Source organism: Eriocheir sinensis, chromosome 33 (genome assembly GCF_024679095.1).
Source record: "Eriocheir sinensis breed Jianghai 21 chromosome 33, ASM2467909v1, whole genome shotgun sequence".
Classification (NCBI taxonomy): Eukaryota; Metazoa; Arthropoda; class Malacostraca; order Decapoda; family Varunidae; genus Eriocheir; species Eriocheir sinensis.
Window position 1 is genome coordinate 14,476,969 of NC_066541.1, and position 19,803 is coordinate 14,496,771.

The following is a 19,803-nucleotide window of genomic DNA, read 5'->3' on the forward strand; positions in this document are numbered from 1 at the left end:
GAGGAAGTATTGTAGAAGTTGTGTTGAGTGTACTGAGAAAATAAAAGTGTTTCCGGTTTAACTTTAGCCTGTGTGAGTGTTGAGAAAGAGAGGAAGTATTGTAGGAACTGTGTTGATTGTATTGAAAGGGAAAAACGTGTTGCAGCTTTGACTTTGTGTGTGTGTGTGTGTGTGTGTGTGTGTGTGTGTGTGTGTGTGTGTGTGTGTACTGACTATGAAATAAAAGTGATACAGGTTTGAATTTATCCTTTGTAAATGTTGAGAAAGAGAGGAAATACTGTAGGAAGCCTGTCGAATGAACTTCTGAAAAATTGTTGCAGTCTTGAATTCAGCCCTTTGGTGTGTGTGTGTGTGTGTGTGTGTGTGTGTGTGTGTGTGTGTGTGTGTGTGTGTGTGTACTCGCTATGAAACAAAAGTGCTGCAGGTGTGTGTTACAGAGGTTGTGTTGCAGATGTGCCTGAAGCCAAGATCACTGTGGAGGGAGGTCAGGTGGTGAGGAGCGAGGAGGGGGGTCACATGGCCACCGAGGGGAGCGATGTGACCTTTCTTTGCACCGTGACAGCCCATCCCCCCGCCTACAACGTGACCTGGCTCCACAATGTGAGTCTCGCCCTCCCCTTCCCTCCTCTCATTCTTTAAGCCCTTTCCTCCAGTTTTACGTCCCAGTCTCACTTTAAATGTTTCCCCCTTCATATTACTGACCTGGTTCCATTATGTGTGTGTCCTACCCTCTCCTTCCTTCCCCTCACCCTTTACGCCCATTTCCCCTTTTCTCCCCTCTTTTAAAAGCCTATTTCCCCTTTCTCCTTTCTCGCTTTCAATGTTTACTCCCTTCATATTACTGACCTGCTTCTAATGTGTGTTTGTTTGTTCTTCCCATTCTTTCCCCACATTCTTTAAGCCAGTTTCCCACCCCAGTTTTACGCCGTTTTCCCTTGTTTCCCTCTTTTAAAAGCCTAATTCCCCTCTTTTCCCGTCTCGCTTTGAGAGTTTCCCCTTTCATGTTACGGACTTCGTTTCATTATAATCCCTGGCCCCTCAATCCACTAACCTCAGCACAGTTCATTCATTTATTTCCTTCCACATAACCCAAACATATTTCTTTCCTTCCTTCCTTCTTTCCTTGTTTCCTCTCACTGATATAACTCTTTCCCCTTTTTTCCTTTTTATAAAACCTACTTCCCCCATAGCAAGTCTTAGTCTCCCCTTCCCATCACACATTCAACTTTTCCCTCTCTTTGTTTTAGGCATATTCTCCTTTTTCCTGAATAATTTAAAAGCCGCTTTCCCCTCACTGATATAACTCTTTCCCCTTTTTTCCTTCTTATAAAATCTACTTCCCCCATAATAAGTCCTCGTCTCCCCTTCCCTTCACTCTTTCAGCCTTTCCCTCTCTTTGTTTTAGGCATATTCCCCTTTTTCCTGAGTAATTTAAAAACCTATTTCCCTTCAAGTCTTTATATTTCCCTTTCCCTTCACTCTTTCAGCCTTTCCCTCTCTTTGTTTTAGGCACATTCCTCTTTTTCATGAGTGATTTAAAAACCTATTTCCCTTCAAGTCTTTATATTTCCCTTTCCCTTCACTCTTTCAGCCTTTCCCTCTCTTTGTTTTAGGCATATTCCCCTTTTTCCTGAGTAATTTAAAAACCTATTTCCCTTCAAGTCTTTATGCTCCCCTTTCCCTCACTCTTTTAGCCTGTTTCCTCTCTTTGTTTTAGGCACATTCCTCTTTTTCATGAGTAATTTAAAAGGCTGTTTCCTCTCTCTTATATATCCCTTTCCCCTTTAGTTTATAGCCTTTTTCCCGCTTGTAAAATCATGGGTCCTACATTCCCCTTTATTCCCTTATCCATTACCCTCAGTTTTACACACCTCTCCCCTTTTTCCCCTAGTTTGAAGGCCTATTTCCCCCTCTTTTATATCTATTTCCCCTCCGGACTTTTTTCCCCGTAACTAAATTTTGAGGCACATTTCCCCTCTCCCATTAATCAATCTATATCTCTACGCCTATATTAATTTTCCCTTATCTATGAGCCCCAAATTTTTGCTCATTTATTAATCTATTTATTTTATTTTATGTACGGTAGTTCATTAATTTTGTTTGACCCCTTTTTATTTTCGTCTGATCTAATGTCTTTTATATTCCAACCAATCAAAATTTTCTTTCCTCCTTTTTCTTACTTTTCTTTTCCTCTCATTTCTTTCTTTTCTGTCATTGGCACTCCCAGCTCACCATCATCTACCTACTTTCCTTTATCATTCTTTTAATCCCTGTTCCTTTTTATCTTTCCCTTACATTCAACCCATTTTTCCCATCTCTGTGGCATTTCAAATTGACGCTCTCTTACCATCCTTTCCTTACCTTTCCATTATGCATTTTTCTCACTCCCTGAACCCTCATTTCCTGGTCTAATGGCATCCTTTTTATCATAATTTCACTTCTCATTTCCCTGTAGATTTCTTATATTGTGTTGTTATGGTTTTACGTTACCGATCTCAATACAAATACAAATACAAATACATTACAATACATTAGTACGTATCCTTTATTACATTTTCACTCATTTCCGCTTACATTCCTTATTTGCTTAGGTTCTAATGGTCTTGTGTCACCGCTTTCAATACAAACATTTATACTTTCCATCTAGAGTCCTTATTTAGTAGAGTCCTTTATTATAAACTCAATTCTTTTCCTGTAGATTCCTTATTTTCTAATGTTATTTTGGTCTTGTGTTGCCAGTCTCATTACAAACACATATTTTCCATCTTGATTCCTTATATGCTCGTGTTCTCGTGTGCCTATGCTATCGATCCTGTTACAAAACCTACTTATTCTCCTACAGACTTTTGATGGCCGTATCTGTTCATGTTCTGATCTTTATTTTTTTATGTTCTGTTCACGTGTTTTTTTATGCTTTAGATATTGCAAAGCCTTCCTATTCCTTATGTTCTCGTGTTCTCGTGTTCTTTTGTTCCCGATCCTCTTACGAACCCTTTTTTAATTCCCTGTAGACTCCTAATGCTTGTATTTGTCCATGTTCTTATCGTTATGTCCTTATGTTTACGTGTTTTTAAGCTCCCGATCCCATTACAAACCCTTATTTCCCTCCAGACTCCTGATGTTCCTCTGTTGTCATGTCCTGATCCCATTTTCCTTCCTAACAATACCTTTCATCACAGTAACCCCGCCCATGTTCTTATCGTTATGTCCTTATGTCCTTGTGTTCACTTTTTTTCTAAGCTCCCGATCCCATTACAAACCCTTATTTCCCTCCAGACTCCTGATGTTCCTCTGTTGTCATGTCCTGATCCCATTTTCCCTCCTAACAATACCTTTCATCACAGCAACCCCGCCCATGTTCTTATCGTTATGTCCTTGTGTCCTTGTGTTCACTTTTTTTCTAAGCTCCCGATCCCATTACAAACCCTTATTTCCCTCCAGCTTCCTGATGTTCCTCTGTTGTCATGTCCTGATCCCATTTTCCCTCCTAACAATACCTTTCATCACAGCAACGCCGCCCATTCCCTTTAGTATCGCGTTTCATCTCCTCGCCTGCCCCATTTCCAAACAATACAAGCGTCTATTGCTCCCCACCCCTTTACCCCTCACCAATAAATCCCTTTCCCCTCACCCGACGGCCCGTTTCCCCTCTCTGCACACACACTGCATCGCCCCTTCCACTGCCACTTCCCCTTCCCGTCCCTCTTCCCCATAAGTGGTAAATATATTCATCCTCCTCCCCCAGTGTGAGGTCCTCCCCTTTTCCCCTCTCCACTAAACCTGCTTCCCCTTTTCAATTGTGTCTTCATCCCCTTCCCGTCCCTTTGGTCCATGGGTGCTTCATCTATGTATAGCATTTTTGTTTTTATTTATGTGTTCTTTTTCCCTCTTTCTCACAATTCGATATACTGGTTCATCTCTTTCCTCCCCTCCTCCTCCTCCTCCCCGCTGTGTTGTCCCTCCTTTCTCTTCCTTTTTTTTTTTTACTTAAGTGAGTAGGTCGATGTGCATGTTCCCCGCAGCTGTGTAAAGTCAGTCTCCTCCTCCTCCTCCTCCTGCTCCTCCTCCTCCTGCTCCTCCTTATATCTGCTCCCCCTCCTCCCCATCCTCCTGCTCCTCCGTATATCTGCTCCCCCTTTTCCTCCACCATCTGTTCCTCCATCTGCTCCTCCTCCTTCTCCTCTTAGGCATGACACACTTTCTCTCGCCCTTACAGCCGTTCCTTTCCTCACCCTAGATTAAGACATTATCCCTATGTGTTCCTATAAATTTCACGAGATTACTAACAGGATTATCTCAAAACTTTTATAAACTCCACAAGAGAGATTATACGCACCCCCCCCCCCCTTCACTCACACACACACTTTCCGTAGAAGTTTCAAAAGACCTAGATATCGCAGGTTTTAAGTAGCATAATGTATCTTTTTCCTTCCTTTATGTTTTTTGGGTCGTGTAATATCAGAAGTACTTCCTTCTTTCTCTCTTCAGTAAATCTTTCAATGTTTTCATACGAGAATTTTTTCCTGGGAGAAGTTAAAAAAATATATATTTCGCAGGCTGACTAGAACAATACATTTTTTTACTCCTTCTTTTTCTCCTCCGTATAACACCAACAAACTCTCCCTCTTTCCCCTTGTTTCTGATCGCCTCAAAAATTGTTTCAGAGTCTCTATTCAATATTTTTTCCCAGTGGAGGTTAAAAACACATCTGTCAAGCTAAAAGGGAGAATATACCACTTTGTCTACTCCTTTTTACCCCCCGAATAACACCAAACAGCTTCCTTTCTTTCCCCTTGTTTCGGATCGCCTTAAAAATTGTTTGTCTCTATTCGATATTTTTCCCAGTGGAGGTTAAAAACACACATCTGTCAAGCTAAAAGGGAGAACATATCACTTGTTCTCCTCCTTCTTATCCTTCGAATAACACCAAACAGCTTCCTTTCTTTCCCCTTGTTACTGATCCCCTTAAAAAGTTGCTCCTAAACCAGCCACATCCGAGAGACAGGCGAGGTGGCGTCTAATAAGGCTTAGCGCGCCCATATAAGTTAACAAGATGAACACTGCCCATTCTAAGGCCCCCAAACAACCATATAAAGTCCAGTTACGGCTCAGAGATTAATTAGACGTGTTGCCGGAGATATTGCCACTCCCGCCCCGAGAATGGCTAACCCTAAAGTGTCCCACCAAACACCGCAGCCCTAGACCGTTTAATTAACCACATAACAACAAGTAAACTCAATTGGCGCTGTGCCTAAACCTGGAAACTCGATTCTAACAGACTGCTGAGACCTACTGATAGACCTGTTGATGCCCTTGAGAATAATAAAGAGCGACTGTTATAGAAAAGGAACTACAACCAAAACAAACTCGACACTTCAGAATACCCTGGAAAGTGGATTATGAGGGCTCTTGACTTACTGATGCCCTTTATAAGAACAAAAAACAAAGATTATAAGAAGAGAAATACAACCAAAACAAACTGGACATTCAGTATACCCTGGAAAATGGCTTATGAGGGCTCTTGACTTACTGATGCCCTTTATGAGAACAAAAAACAATTATTATAAGAAGAGAACTACAACCAAAACAAACTCGACACTTCAGTATACCCTGGAAAGTGGATTACGAGGGCTCTTGACTTACTGATGCCCTTTATGAGAACAAAAAACAAAGATTATGAGAAGAGAACTACAACCAAAACATACTTGTCACTGTAATACAACCCGGAAACTCGATCCTAAAAGCTCTTGAGAAAGGAAGTACAATCAAACTCGCTATAATTGATTGTGACACCCCTTGACATGCTACTCCTCGTCACTGAACAAAAAACAAACAATATGATAAGGAAAATAAAACATACGCACACTCTCACTAGAATATAACCCAAAAACTTCTTTCCAAACTCTTGACTTACTAATCCTGGTCACAGCACAAAAACAACACCCTAAAAACAGAAAAAAAAAGTAGTAGGCTTAGTTAGCTTAATTAATCCCATAACGACAATGAACATATACGCAGCACATTAATTAAACCCAAAACTCGATTCTGGCCGCTCTCAACTTACTAAAGAACGGTCACGAAACCATATAATCAAGACGAATAAGCCTAGAACCGAACCATCCCTTACAACAAACACTCCCCGCTAGACATATTCATTCCCCACAATAGCAGTAGGCCTAAAAAACTACCACGCCTCAGTACCACCAGACCTATTCATTGCGGCGCCCCCAAGAACAGAGCTAAGCCGAGTAAACCCCGCGTTAGGCCTAGACAAACTGACCACTTTAGGCCGTAACGAGGACGTGGTCTGGCGTGCCGCAGGGGAAAGTTGTGGGCGAGGGAGGACGCAGGTGGCGGAAGGACGAGAGGCGGCTACAGGTGGCCCCGGTGAGGAGGGAAGACGCCGGACTCTACACCTGCCTCGCATCGAACTCAGAGGGCGATGGACACTCCAACGCCCTCCTTCTGCGCGTTGCCCGTAAGTATTGTGCGGGGGAGAGGGGGTAATGGTAGTAGTAGTAGTAGTAGTAGTAGTAGTAAGTATGTTTTCTTGTTTATGTTTGTTTTCTTTGTGTTGTGTGTTTGTGCGTGTGTGTGTGTGTGTGTGTGTGTGTGTGTGTGTGTGTGTGTGTGTGAAAAATAAACGTAAAATGAGACTAAAGAAAAATAAAAGATATAAATAAGCGTAAAAAAAAACTAAACACTAGCAACTGCCATTCCCGAGAAAAATGTGGGAAAATAAACACCTCCTCCTCCTCTTCCTCCTCCTCCTCCTCCTCCTCCTCCTCCTCCTCCTCCTCCTCGACTTCCTTTTCCTCTTCCACATCTTCCTCTTTGTTATCCTTCACTTCCCTTTACCTCCCTCACTCATGTTTCATTTTTCTTTCTTTTCATGCTCCTCTCTTTGTGTCATAATTAATTGTCCGCTACTTCACTCTCTCTCTCTCTCTCTCTCTCTCTCTCTCTCTCTCTCGCGGTAATTACATATATACAATTAAAAGTAAAAACAAAAGGAAGCAAACGAAGATAAGCAAACATCTCACTTTCTTCCTCCTCCATTTTCTTTCTCTATCGCTTCGTTATTACAGTTCGTTCTAAGATTCTCCTCCTCCTCCTCTTCTTCTTTTTCTTCCTGCTCTTCTTCCTCCTCCTCCTCCTCCTCCTCCAATCTCTGCTTCATATCCCGATCCTTAATCTTTCCTCTCCTTCACTCCTTCATTTCCTGCCCATTAGTTCTCTCTCTCTCTCTCTCTCTCTCTCTCTCTCTCTCTCTCTCTCTCTCTCTCTCTCTCTCTCTCTCTCTCTCTCTCTCTCTCTCTCTCTCTCTCTCTCTCTCTCTCTCTCTCTCTCTCTCGTCTTTGTCATAATATATTCATGGGTTCTGTGTTTCTTCCTACCTAAACTCTCCACTAAAACACGCACGCACACACACACACGCACGCACGCACACACACAATGGTCCTCCCCCCTTCTCTTTGTTTCTCCCTTCTCCCTCCGTTACCCCTTTCTCCTCCTCTTCCACTTCTTTCTCCATTCTCTCCACCTCCTCCTCTTTCCTCTTCCCCCTCTTCCTTCTCTTCCTCTCTCATATATGCTGACTAATCCACCTCATTACGACTTGATCTGATGGTCTTCCTCATTATCAACACCACTGCACCACCAACACCACCATTTGATTAGCTCACAGTCCCACCTTATCACCACCACCACCACCACCACGCCGTCGGATTCTCATTCTCCCCTTTTTCTTTCTTTCGCTTTTTACTTTTTTTTTTTTTAGTTTTCATACACCATCATCATCACCACCTTCATTACCACTATCGCCCTCGCTTTCCTTTCCTCATCACTAGCTCATGATCACCACTAACAACTCATAACTCACGCCAATAGCTCTTCTCTCTCTTATCTGACTTTATCACGCGTATCGCTTTCTATCATCACACACCTACCCACTATCAACACGACTGAAATGACGCTCTCTCTCTCTCTCTCTGCCTCTGTCTCTGTCCGTCTCTCTCTCTGTGTTTATATATCCGTCTGTCTATCCTATCTATCCCACCCTCTCCGCCTCCTCTCACTTACTCTCTCAGTATCTAACTAACTAACTAACTGACTATGTATCTATCTACTTATCTATCTATGTACGTATCAATCTATCTACCTCTAATCTCTCCCATCCCATTTTGTCTTCTCTTCACCTCACCAAACAGCTTCTAATCTCGCCTCTTGGCATTTTCCGCGTCCACTGAGGGTCGGTCTGGTGTCAGCTGCTCGCCTGGATCACACAAGATTAGGCGGCTTCAAGAACGGATACTGCATGCTTAAGAGTACACGTCGGGGCTCTGTGAATGGGTTGTCCTTTCCCCCTGCTATCTTATTGAAAGCGAGTGTTACTCCATTGTTTGGTTCTTAAATAGGATTCACGCAGATGTTGTGTTTCTAGGATGGGTTTCAGAACGGGTATCATATGTTTTGGAAGTGGTTTGAAGTCTTAAAGATGTCGTAACAAATCTTCTTCCTCCTTCTGTTTCTGCTTTCTTTATCTTATTTTTTTTCTTATATTTCATCTTCATTTTCATCTTCTTGCTTCCTTCCTTCCTTCTTTCCCTTCCATTCCTTCTTTGCTTCCTTCCATCAATCTTTCTTTCTTTCTTACCCTTTTTCTTTTACTTTTACTCATCTTCATCATCTTCATCTTCATCTTTTCTTCTTCCTCTTCTTTTTTGTCTTCGTGTTCTTCTTTTCCTCCTCCTCCTCCTCCTCTGTCACCATGGCCACAGCTCCCACTGCCACGGTTCTGCTTCTTCATCCTCAGCATCGTTAGTCATTCTTCTTGCCCATCTTCATCATCATTGCCTTCATCATCACCCAAGCTTGTTGTCCGACGATTTATGCCCCTCCTTCTCCTCCTCCTCCTCCTCCTCCTCCTCCTCCTCCTCCTCCTCTTTAGTTCCTTCGTTTTTTTCTGCTTCTTTGTCTTTCTTCTTCTCTTTCTCCTCCTCCTCTTTGCTCTTTTTTTATTTTTCTTGCTTTTTCTTTTGTTTCGTTCTGTTTCCTCTGCGATACATCTTCCTCGTTTCCTGTCCCTCCTCTTCTTCCTCGTCCTCCTCCTCCTCCTCCTCCTCCTCCTCCTCCTCCTCCTCCTCCTCCTTTTAACCTCCTACTTCCCATTCTTCTTCATCTTCTTCATCTCCATCCACACTTATTCCCTCTTTCTCCTTCTCTTCCTCTCTCTTTTACTGCTGTCTCTTCGTCTCTTCCTCTCTCTTTCCCCTCCCTCCTTCTCTCCCACTCCCTCCCTCTCTCACTTCCATTCCCAGAAATTAGGTCGAGGTCAGAGTGTGAATGGAGGAAGAGAAGAAGGAAGGGAGGAGGAGGGGGATTTGTGGGAGGGAAAACTGTGAGAGGGAGAGAGAGAGGGAGGGAAGGAGGGAGGGAGGGAGGGAGGGTATGCATGAAGGCGAGTTTGTGTAGAAGGCGAGAGAAGAATGGGCGGGAGATGAGGGAGAAGTGATAAGCTGTGAATGGAAATTGAGGGCTGAAAGGAGTGGAATGGACGGGAAGGAGAGCTCTATGCGTGGAGAGAAAGGGAAGGACACGCAGAGAGGGGCGAAGAAGGGGAAGAAAAGGAGGAGAGGTGGACACATGGAGATAAGGAGAAAGACAAATGGAGGAGGAAGGGTGCAAAGAGAAGCGATGTATAGTGGGAAAAAGGGAAGATGAGTAGGAGGAAACGGAAGCACGGAAGAGCAGGCGACAGATTGCTTGATGGCTTTTAAACAGGCTACCTGCATTTGTGATTTCATCGATTTGACAAGTTTTTCAGTGACCTGCAAACATATTAAAGCCGGGAATGTTTAGTTCACTCCCGACGCCATAAAAAGTCAAAGCGATTCCTAAACAAGACCGTTACCGCATTAAGTACTGAAAGAAAGATTGTTCCAGTGACGGATGACTCTGTTCGAGAAGTAAATACCGCCGATGTCTGTACTGCATCGCCTCGCCTGAATACTTTGACCATTATTTCTTGTTCTCGGGTTAGTTCGGAGCTCAAAAAGTTTGGAGTGATCGACGATCCTGAGTTTGTTCAGGTGTTTGAAGACCAGCATCAAGTCCCTCCTTTGTCGTCCCATTCCAAGCGTAAAGAGGTTGAATCACTTGAGATAGACACCTTCAGGGAATAGTTAGAATATATTATGGATAAGGATAGGTGGTTATAACGGGGGCTGGGTTTATAGGAGCTGTCTTTTTTTTTCTTTTTTGCATCAGAGGACACGGGTAAAGGGCAACAAAAAGGGGACAAAAAAAAATAATAGAGGTGCTGGTTAACTCTTGCATAGGGGGTTTGGACAGTATAGGGAGGTGTAAGATGCCTTGTGTAAGATATGCTGTTTCTTGAAGACTCCTAATACTCTTATGTTCTTATTTTCTTGTGTTCTTCATCTGCTTGTGAACTTATAGTGTCATTTTTGTGAAGGAGTTGGAGGGGAAACTATTCTCCTTGTTAATGAGGAAGGTAAGAAGGAACTGAAGGGGATGTGAGGAGATGCAAACACTTCTTCCTCAAATATTATACCTATCCTCCTCTTCCTCCTCCTCCTCCTCTTCCTACCCTTCCTCCTCCTCTTCTGCATATATACTCCACTCCTCCTTTCACTACCACAAACACTCATCTTCATTGCCGCCGCCTCTTCCTCCTCCTCCTCCTCCTCCTCCTCCTCCTCCTCCTCCTCCTCCTCCTCATGTGTCTTCACCTCTGTCTCTCCAGCTATAAACTACCACTCCTTCTCTTCCTTTTCCTCCTTAAACAAACTCTCCTCCAACCTTGCCCCTCCTCCATGTTATCTCCTTCCTGCAGACATGTCCTCCTCCTCCTCCTCCTCCTCCTCTACTTCCTCCACTTCCTCTTCTTCTTCCCCCTCCTCCTGCAGACGTGTCCTTCTCCTCCTCCTCCTCCTCCTGACGCCCCAAGCCACAAATTGCTCCCAGAAGCAGTCGAGTATTGAGGTTCAGTGTGAGACGCCTCCATCTGGTCCTCCTCCTCCTCCTCCTCCTCCTCCTCCTCCTCCTCCTCCTCCTCCTCCTGACTAAGCCTCTTCCTCGTCTTCCTCCCCGTCCTTCACCTAATCCTCCTCCTATTTCTCTTCCTCCTCCTGTGCTCCTTCTTCTCCTTCTCCTCCTCCTCTTCCTCCTCCTCATCCTCCTCCTCTTCCTTCACGTTGCCTTAGAGTTGTAAAAATCTATAGCCTGAGGATTAGATGGAAGCGGGGAAGAAGGGGAAGAAGGGGAGAGGCAGAAGGGAAGAGGGAGAAGGAAAAGCAGGAGGACATCTCTCTCTCTCTCTCTCTCTCTCTCTCTCTCTCTCTCTCTCTCTCTCTCTCTCTCTCTCTCTCTCTCTCTCTCTCTCTCTCTCTCTCTCTCTCTCTCTCTCTCTCTAAGTTCGTGACGTTGATGGTTTTTGGATAACTCAAACTGGACCAACTTCGCGTGTTTGTTCGTTTGTTTGTTTGTTTGTCAGTCTGTTTGTCGTTGGTCTGTTGGTTGGCTTTCTTGGATTAAATAGTTGTCGTCGTTGTTGTAGAGATCGTGGTGTGTGTGTGTGTGTGTGTGTGTGTGTGTGTGTGTGTGTGTGTGTGTGTGTGTGTGTGTGTGTGTGTTTTAATTATGAAAATGGTTCACTTCGCCTTAACTTTCTCTCCTTGACTCTTCACATGACCCTCCTCCTCCTCCTCCTCCTCCTCCTCCTCCTTTCCATCCTTCTCGACCACCTCCTCCTTCTCCTCTCTCTTCCCTCAAATTCCTCAAACCCTCACACCTCACACACACACACACACACACACACACACACACACACACACACACACACACACACACACACACATACACCCCCCCACCCCCCACACAGCACCAACGACACCCCCCTGGACACCCCCCAAACACCCCCTTTAAACACACACAAAGGACCGCCCTGCCACGCCCCTTCAGCCTCACACCTTCGGCTTCCCCTTCGTCAGCAGCTCGCCGTTCCTCACTTCCCCTCTTCGCCTCCTCTTCCTAACAATTACCATCCTACGAGACGGTCTTCTTCCTCCTCCTCCTCTCCTTCGCCTCCTCCTTCGCCTCCTCATCCTCCTCATCCCCCTCATCCTCTTCCTCCTCCTCCAACTCCTCCTCCTCCTCCTCCTGCGTTGGGGAAATACTTTTTGACTATTAAAACTTCACCCACTGGAAAGAGAGAGAGAGAGAGAGAGAGAGAGAGAGAGAGAGAGAGAGAGAGAGAGAGAGAGAGAGAAGCAGATAGGAAAATATACAGATAGATGGTGATAGAGAGAGGAAGACAGAAGATGAAGAGATATATAGAGGGAAAGATAGATATAGATAGATAGATAGATAAATAGATAGATAGATAAATAGATGGATATAGATAGATAGATAGTTTTCCTCATTTCGACTCCCTCCCCAAGTATGTTCCTTCCTTTTTTTCGTAGATAAGGAAGAGGAAAACGAGGGAGATAGAGAGGAGAGGAAGAAGGAAAAGTAAAACACACGAGAACGAGAAGGAGGAGGAGGAGATGGTGTGAAGAGAAAGGGGAGAAAATGAAAAAGGAGAGAAGTGCAGGAGTTTGAAGAGGAGAATTGGAGAAGAGGAGGAGGGGAAGCAGTAAAAGAGTAAAGAAGGAGGAGGAAGAAGAGGAAGAAGAGGAGGAGGAGAAGGAGACCAAAGAACAGGGGATATATTTGAAATTGCAGAGGGAAGGAAGAGAATGAAGAGGAGGAGGAGGAAGAGAAGGAGAGAAGAAGAGAAAACGAATGAAGAGGAGGAGCAAGATGGCCTAAGAGGAGGAGGAGAAGAGGGAGAAGGAGAAGGAAACGAAGAAGGACACGGAGAAGTAGGAGAAGAGAAGGAAGAGAAGAAAAGGAGAAAAAGGCGTAGCAGGAAACGGTTTGAAAGCAGGAAGATGAGGTGGAGAAAGAGCAGGAGAAGGCAGAGCAGTAGAGGAGTAGAAGGAGAAAGGAGGAGAAAGGAGGAGGAAGAGGAAGAGGAGGAGGATGACCATGAGAGGGGATTAGGGAAGTGAATGGCCGGGGAGGCTCGGTCGTTGTCGTGTTGCAAGCAAGGATTTAGGATTGGTTGGAAAATGGTTTAGTTGCGACAATTTTTTCCCGAGACAATGTTTGGGTCAGCACGAAGGGGTGACGCGGAGGAGGAGGAGGAGGAGGAGGAGGAGGAGGAGGAGGAGGAGGAGAAAGGAAGGGACAAAGAGGATAATATAAAAAAAATCAAGAGAGTAAATAAATGAGATGGGATGAAACAGACTAGGAGAGAGAGAGAGAGAGAGAGAGAGAATCACACACGTATTGACATTGCGAAGGTAGAAATGACAAGTGAGGCGGAGCTGTAACATGGAGGGAGGAGGAGGAGGAGGAGGAGGAGGAGGCAGAAATGACAAGTGAAGCACAGCAGTAATGGAGGAAGACAACGAGCATGAAGACGAGGACGAGGACAAGGAGGAGGAGGAGGAGGAGGAAGAAAAGAGGGAAGAAAACAAGAAATAGGAGAAGGAGGAAGGGGATAATAGGAAGCACTTGACCTAACCTTACATGACCTACTATGACAACCTTTGACTTGACCTAACTTTCATGACCCATCCCAACCTGTTTTAACCCACCCTAAGATTTCCTGCCATTTAAGACCCTTTTTACCTTATATTGCTCTTACATGACCTAGTGACCTATTATAACCTCACTGACCTTCCATGACCTTCCTTCGTAAACTTTAACTTATCCTGCTCATATACGGCCTACAGTGACCTATTCTGGCCTAACCCTTCCTATAATGAGCTATTTTCATTTATCTTTACCTTTCTATATGACTTTCATGACCTAACTTTTCTTCAGGTGCTTCTATATTACCTACAAAGACCTATTATGACCTTTCCTCACCTACCCTGACCTTCCTACATGACCTCCCTGACCTATCTTCTCCTCAGGTCCGCCGCAGTGCCGTGAAGCAGGGGAGAAGCGAGTGAGAGCCGCCGTCAACGCCTCCGTCACCCTCTCCTGCACCATGGACGCCTTACCCGCCAACCTCACCTTCACCTGGACGCAGACACTCCCCCCGCCTGACCCCGCGACCCCACACCTACGCGGCGGGGTCATAACAGGCGAAGGACCCCCGCTCCGCCACCCCGAACTGATTGATCTCACCCCCGGACACCCGCAGGAGGGGGAGGAAGGGGAGGAAGGGGTCGGGAAGGGGAAGATCCTGCCCCATCAGATCAGCCCCACGGACCCCCTCACCTCCACCGTGGCCCTTCCCGCCCTCGCGCCCGCCCACGTGTTTTGCTACGCCAGGAATTCGGTGGGACGGACGACCATTCCCTGTTCCTTCACCCTGACTCTTGTGGGTGAGTATTGGGGGAGGGGGAGGGAGGGAGAGAAGGAGGGAAAGAGGGAGGAAGGGAAGGAGTGAATGAGTGATTGAGTGAGTAAGCGACTGAACGAAGGAAAGAGAGTGAGAAGGAGGGAGAGAGGGTGGGAAGGAGTGAAGGAGAGAAGGAGGGAGGGAGGGAAGGAGAGAATGAGTGAGTGAGTGAGTAAGCGATTGAAGGAGCGAAAGGGAGTGGGAAGGATGGAGAGAGGAAGGGAAAGAGTGAGGGAGAGAGGGAGGGAGGGAGTGATTGAGTGAAGGAAAAGGGGAAGGAAGCAGAGTAAATGAATAATGGATGAAGGAGAGGGATGAGTGAGTGCGTACGTTGGTGAGTGAGTGAGTGAGTGAGTGAAGGAAGGAAGGAAAGAAGGCGGGATTGAGAGAGGGAAGGAGTAAGTGGGAGGATGAATAGCTAAGGGAGGAAATGGGTGAGTGAGTGAGTGAGTGAGTAAGTGAGTGAGTAAGTGAGTGAGTGAGTGAGTGAGTGAGTGAGTGAGACATCCAGTCAGTCCCCTTGTCAGTCAGTCAGTCAAATAGCCAATACCAAGCCTTCGTATAAAAATATAAAAAAGATATCTGTTTTGCTGTCGATGTGAGTGAGTCAGGGTTTCAATCAATCAGTCAGCCAGTCAAGTCAAGTCAGTCACTCAATCAGTCAATTAACCGATAGCAATACTTTTATATGTCTTTTTCCATCCGTTTTTCTTTTACAGATGTTATTTATATGCATCCGTGTACATTTATTAAGGGGGAGAGAGGAAAGGAAAGTAAAGGAAAGGGGTGGAGAGGGAGAGAGGGAAGGAGGAAGGAAGGGAAAGAGGGCGTGAATGTACCCCTGACTGACTGACTGACTGAGGAAAAGGGAAAGAGAAGAGGAGGAAGGGAAAGAGGAGAGAGGGAAGGAAGAAGGGAAGGAAAGAGTGCGTGAATGTACCCGTGAGTAACAATCACTGACTGACTGAATGAATGACTGACTGACTGGCTGACTGTATACGAGAGTGAGTGATTACTTTTTGCCTTTCATCTTTTACCCTTCCCGCTGTTGATACCTGTATGTTCATTTGTCAATTTCCCACACACACACGCGCACTCTCTCTCTCTCTCTCTCTCTCTCTCTCTCTCTCTCTCTCTCTCACACACTTTTTCGGGCACGCCTCTCTCTGCTCTATCTTTCATCTCCGTCAGGGCTTGAGCTGGAGTCTGCACCTTAATCCATTTCTCTCACATCAACGCCGCTTTTCCGTGCCATCTATTTTTCCCTCCCATTTCCCCCTTTGGGCGAGAACGCGAAGGAAAACGGGGGAATAAAAATAGCCCCCCCTTTATTCATCCGTCAGTCCGCTCCTCAGTCCCCCCTGGCGTCACTTCTCACCCATAGAAAACGGAATTCGCATTTCTATGGCTTTAACTTCCGAGAGACGCCGAGTAGAAAGGCGATAAAAATACGCGATGGCTTATGTTTCCGGGTCTTTCCTCTCCCTCCTCCTCCTCCTCCTCCTCCTCCTCCTCCTCGTCTGTGAGGAATTCCGTCTCCAAGGAGTAGGAAGAATAGGAGCGAGGCGAAAGAGGAAAAGAAGGAGAGTAGGAAAGAAGGAAGGAGTGAGGACAAAGAGAATAAGAAAGAATAAAACGAGGTTGATCGCGTACAAAGGAAGATAAGAAGGAAAATTGAGAGGATTGAGATGGTTAGAGAAAAGGAGAGGTAGAAAGGAGAGAAGAAGGGAAAGGAAGGGAGAAGGAGTATGAAGAGGAGGAAGGAGGAGTAGGATGGAGAGTGAAAGAGTATGAGTTGAGGAAAATAAAGGTTGGAAGGATGAATAGGATTGAGGAAGGCCAGGAAGGGATGGAGAGAGACCACGACAAGAGGATAGGGAGGGAAGAAGGGATAATATATAGAGAGAAAAGAGGATAGAGAGGAAAGGAGGGAACAGAAGGGAGGGCAGAAGACAAGGGAGGGTAGGAAGGATCTAAGGAGGAAGTTAAGGACGCGCCGGACAGGACTCTCGCTGCATCCTTCACGCGGCGCACGGGGGACTCCTCCATTTCGTCTCCTTGAAGTCCTGGCAGGCGTTGCGAAGCGCTGCCGTAATGTATATTTATCGCCTGTCTCTCCCTCGCTCTCGATCCCTTTTTTCCCCTTCACTGACTTACGAAAAAGACTTGAGGATTCCCTTTGTTATTTATTGATGGGTTTGATGCTTTTTCTACTTAGCTATGAATGCGGAATGTTACTTTTTGGTGAGTATGTGTTTGTGTGTTTCTTCATCGCCTGTCTGTCATTTTTTCCCCTCCACTGACTTACAGAAAGGACTTGAGGATTCCCTTTGTTATTTATTGATGGGTTTGATGCTTTTTCTACTTAGCTATGAATGCGGAATGCTACTTTTTGGTGTGTGTGTGTTTGTTTGTGTGTTTTATCATCGCCTGTCCATCATGTTTTCCCTCCACTGACTTATAGAAAGGACTTGGGAATTCTCTTTGTTATTTACTGTACGATTTGATGCTCTTTTATTTTTATTTGGCAATGAATACGGAATGTTGCTTTTTTATGTGTGTGTGTTTGTGTGTTTCTTCATCGCCTGTCCATCATTTTTTTCCTCATTTCCTGACTTACTAAATGGACAGAGATATTCCTTTGTTATACACCGAGAGTTAATACCTTTATTTATTTATTTGTTTTTTTTTTTGAATGCGTAATATTTCTTTGTCCTGTGTTTTTTCTGCATCGTAAATGTTGACAGGGTTTTTTTCTTTATTTATTTTTTTTTACTTTTTCCTTATGTATAAAAGCTTGAATCTTATTACATTTTTCACACTTTGCATTCCCGGTCGACTTGTATTATCATTTTTATATCCATGGTCTTCTTTCTTGTTCTTTATTCATGGACGCGTAGCACTTTCTTTTGTTTTTTTTTACGCGTTTCGTATTCCTCGACAACTTGTATGATTGCTTTTATATTCATGGATTTTTTATTGTTGTTTGTTTGTTTGTGAATGCGTGGTGATTCGCTATTTTTATCTGCTGGGTTTTTTTCTTTGTTCTGTTCTTTGTTTTGTTTTTTGTTTAATTCTTGACGAGATTGTTTCTTTCCTTTTTCTAGATTCAGTGTTTATTCGTAATCTTTTTTTCTCGGATTTCATATTGCTCAAATTTCTTTATCATTTTTATTCTGATATTTAAACTTTTTGTCTATTTATGAATGCTCAGCGGGTTTTTTTCAGAATTTCGCATTTCTCGCAAACATTTATTACTGCTCATATATTTATTTACTTCATTATTTGTTCATCAGTGCCTGGCGATATATTTTTTTTCCGGGATAACATCGTCTGTCATTTTCCACACCATTAGCCTTTCATCCGTCCATTCGTGTCTTCTGAACGCGCGAAACCTTCCAATCGTTTTATAATTAATTTAGCGTCATTTTTACAGTTTCCTCAATGGACGCGTGACTTTTACACATTTCATATTCCTCATTTTTGCTGTCCCGTACAAGGTCAACGCGTTATTTTATTTCTTGTTCTATTTTCCCCAATCACAAGTGTGTCGCAATGCAAACGTGCTATCTCATTACTTCTTTTTCTTTTCCCTTTATTTCCGCATCAAAGTCGACGTTTTGTATTTTCATTTTCAACTTCCCCGATTACAAAGATGTCGCAGTGCACACAAACGGGGTATCTCTCTTCTTTTCTCTTACTTGCTTTTTGGTACACTGTTATAATTTTTTTGTATTCTTTTTCGTCTGCCATCGAACGCTCCATTAATATCTTCTTTTACTTCACTTTCTTTTCCCTGAGAACGTTCTTTCCAACAACACACATTTTATACTCGAGAGCATTTTTCGTCGTTCCCATAAGCTTTGAAAATTTTAGCGTTTTTAGACTTTTTTTCTCCTATAAGCAATTCGTATTTCACTCTTCTTTTTTTTTTTACTTTTAACTCCGACCATTTTTTTTTTAAGAATATTTTTACTCCCAATAATTTACGTTTTTTTCCTGATAGCATTCTAACTTTTCGCTTTTCCTCCAACATTTGTTATATATATTTTTTCTCTCGCATCTCCTTCCTGGCAGCTTTCTAATCTTTCACTTCTGCTTCAACGTACAATATTTTTTTTTTACTTGAACAATTCGCATCTCAACCTTTCATTGTTCCTCCGACATTTGTTATATATATATTTTTTTTATGATAAATATATATCTCGCATCTCCCTCCTGACAGCACCCTAATCTTTCTCTTCTACTACAACGTTCAGTATATTTTTTTTCCTTGAACAATTCACAACTCACTCCCAATAGCATTCTAGTCTTTCACTCGTACTTCGATATCTGTTAGTTTCTTTTGTCCATGATGCACATAACTCACATTTTATTTCTTATTTTATGTTGCGGAAAGACAAATGAAGCGCGTAACGAAATTATGGAAAAAAAATAATACTTATTCCCGTATTATCTCGATTCTGTTATTTTCTTTCTTTCTCTTACATTATTTTCCCATTTCCATTCACTTCTTCATTCACATTATCGCATTATCTGGATTGTGTTTTATTTTCCTTTCTTTCTCTCACTCACATCATTTCCCCATTCTCATTCATAAATTCATTCCCATTCTCGCATTATCTGGATTGTGTTTTATCCTCCTGTTTATCTTTATTTTACTCACTCACATTATTTTCCTCCCTAAGCGCGTTCATCATGAATTATCCTCTCCATTGTTCTCATTTATTCTCTTTTTCTTCCCTTGTCTCTTGTCCTTTACCTTTTACTTCAATTTGTTTATATTAACGTGTCGCTGCCTGTCTTCCTTCCTTGTTTCTAAATGTTTAAATGTTTGTGTCGCTTTGTGTGTGTGTGTGTGTGTGTGTGTGTGTGTGTGTGTGTGCTAATGAACATATGTATCTGCCTGTCTGCTGTCTATCTGTCTGACTGTCCATATTTACCTGTCTGTCTGTCTGTCTGTATGTATGTATGTATGTATGTATATATGTCCGTATGTATGTATGTATGTATGTATATAAGTAGGTAGGTAGATAGGTAGGTAGGTATATGTTTATCTGTATGTCTGTCTGTCAATGTCTGTCTATCCTCGTCTATTTCTAGCTCCACATTTTTAATTCACATGAACACCCCAATGTCAGTGCGTTAGTGTATATTCGGGAGCCGGAGTGCCAGGTGGGTCAATTAATTAATGAGCAGACACACACACTTACCTGCAAAAAGGCAAAACGAAAAACACACGAAGCAATTATCTTCACTGAGCTGACGCCGGGGAGGGAGGGCCGGAGGGAGGGAAGGTGGAAGAGGGAGAGAGAGGGAAGGAGAAAGGAAAGAGGATGCAGGTGGCGCAAAAGTTAAAAAAAAGTGGGGTATTGGGG

The 19,803-nt window shown here is 43.8% G+C and overlaps 1 protein-coding gene across 3 annotated transcripts in view; it reads left to right on the top strand.

Moving 5' to 3' along the window:
* Positions 1–19,803, top strand: part of LOC127006762 (uncharacterized) — a 201,330-nt gene that overhangs the window by 148,768 nt on the left and 32,759 nt on the right. For all 3 annotated transcript variants that reach the window (XM_050877044.1, XM_050877046.1, XM_050877045.1), the window contains 3 exons: positions 452–600; positions 6,322–6,478; positions 13,992–14,408. In XM_050877044.1, coding sequence (XP_050733001.1) covers positions 452–600; positions 6,322–6,478; positions 13,992–14,408 — 723 coding nt within the window. The remainder of the gene's footprint in view (positions 1–451; positions 601–6,321; positions 6,479–13,991; positions 14,409–19,803) is intronic.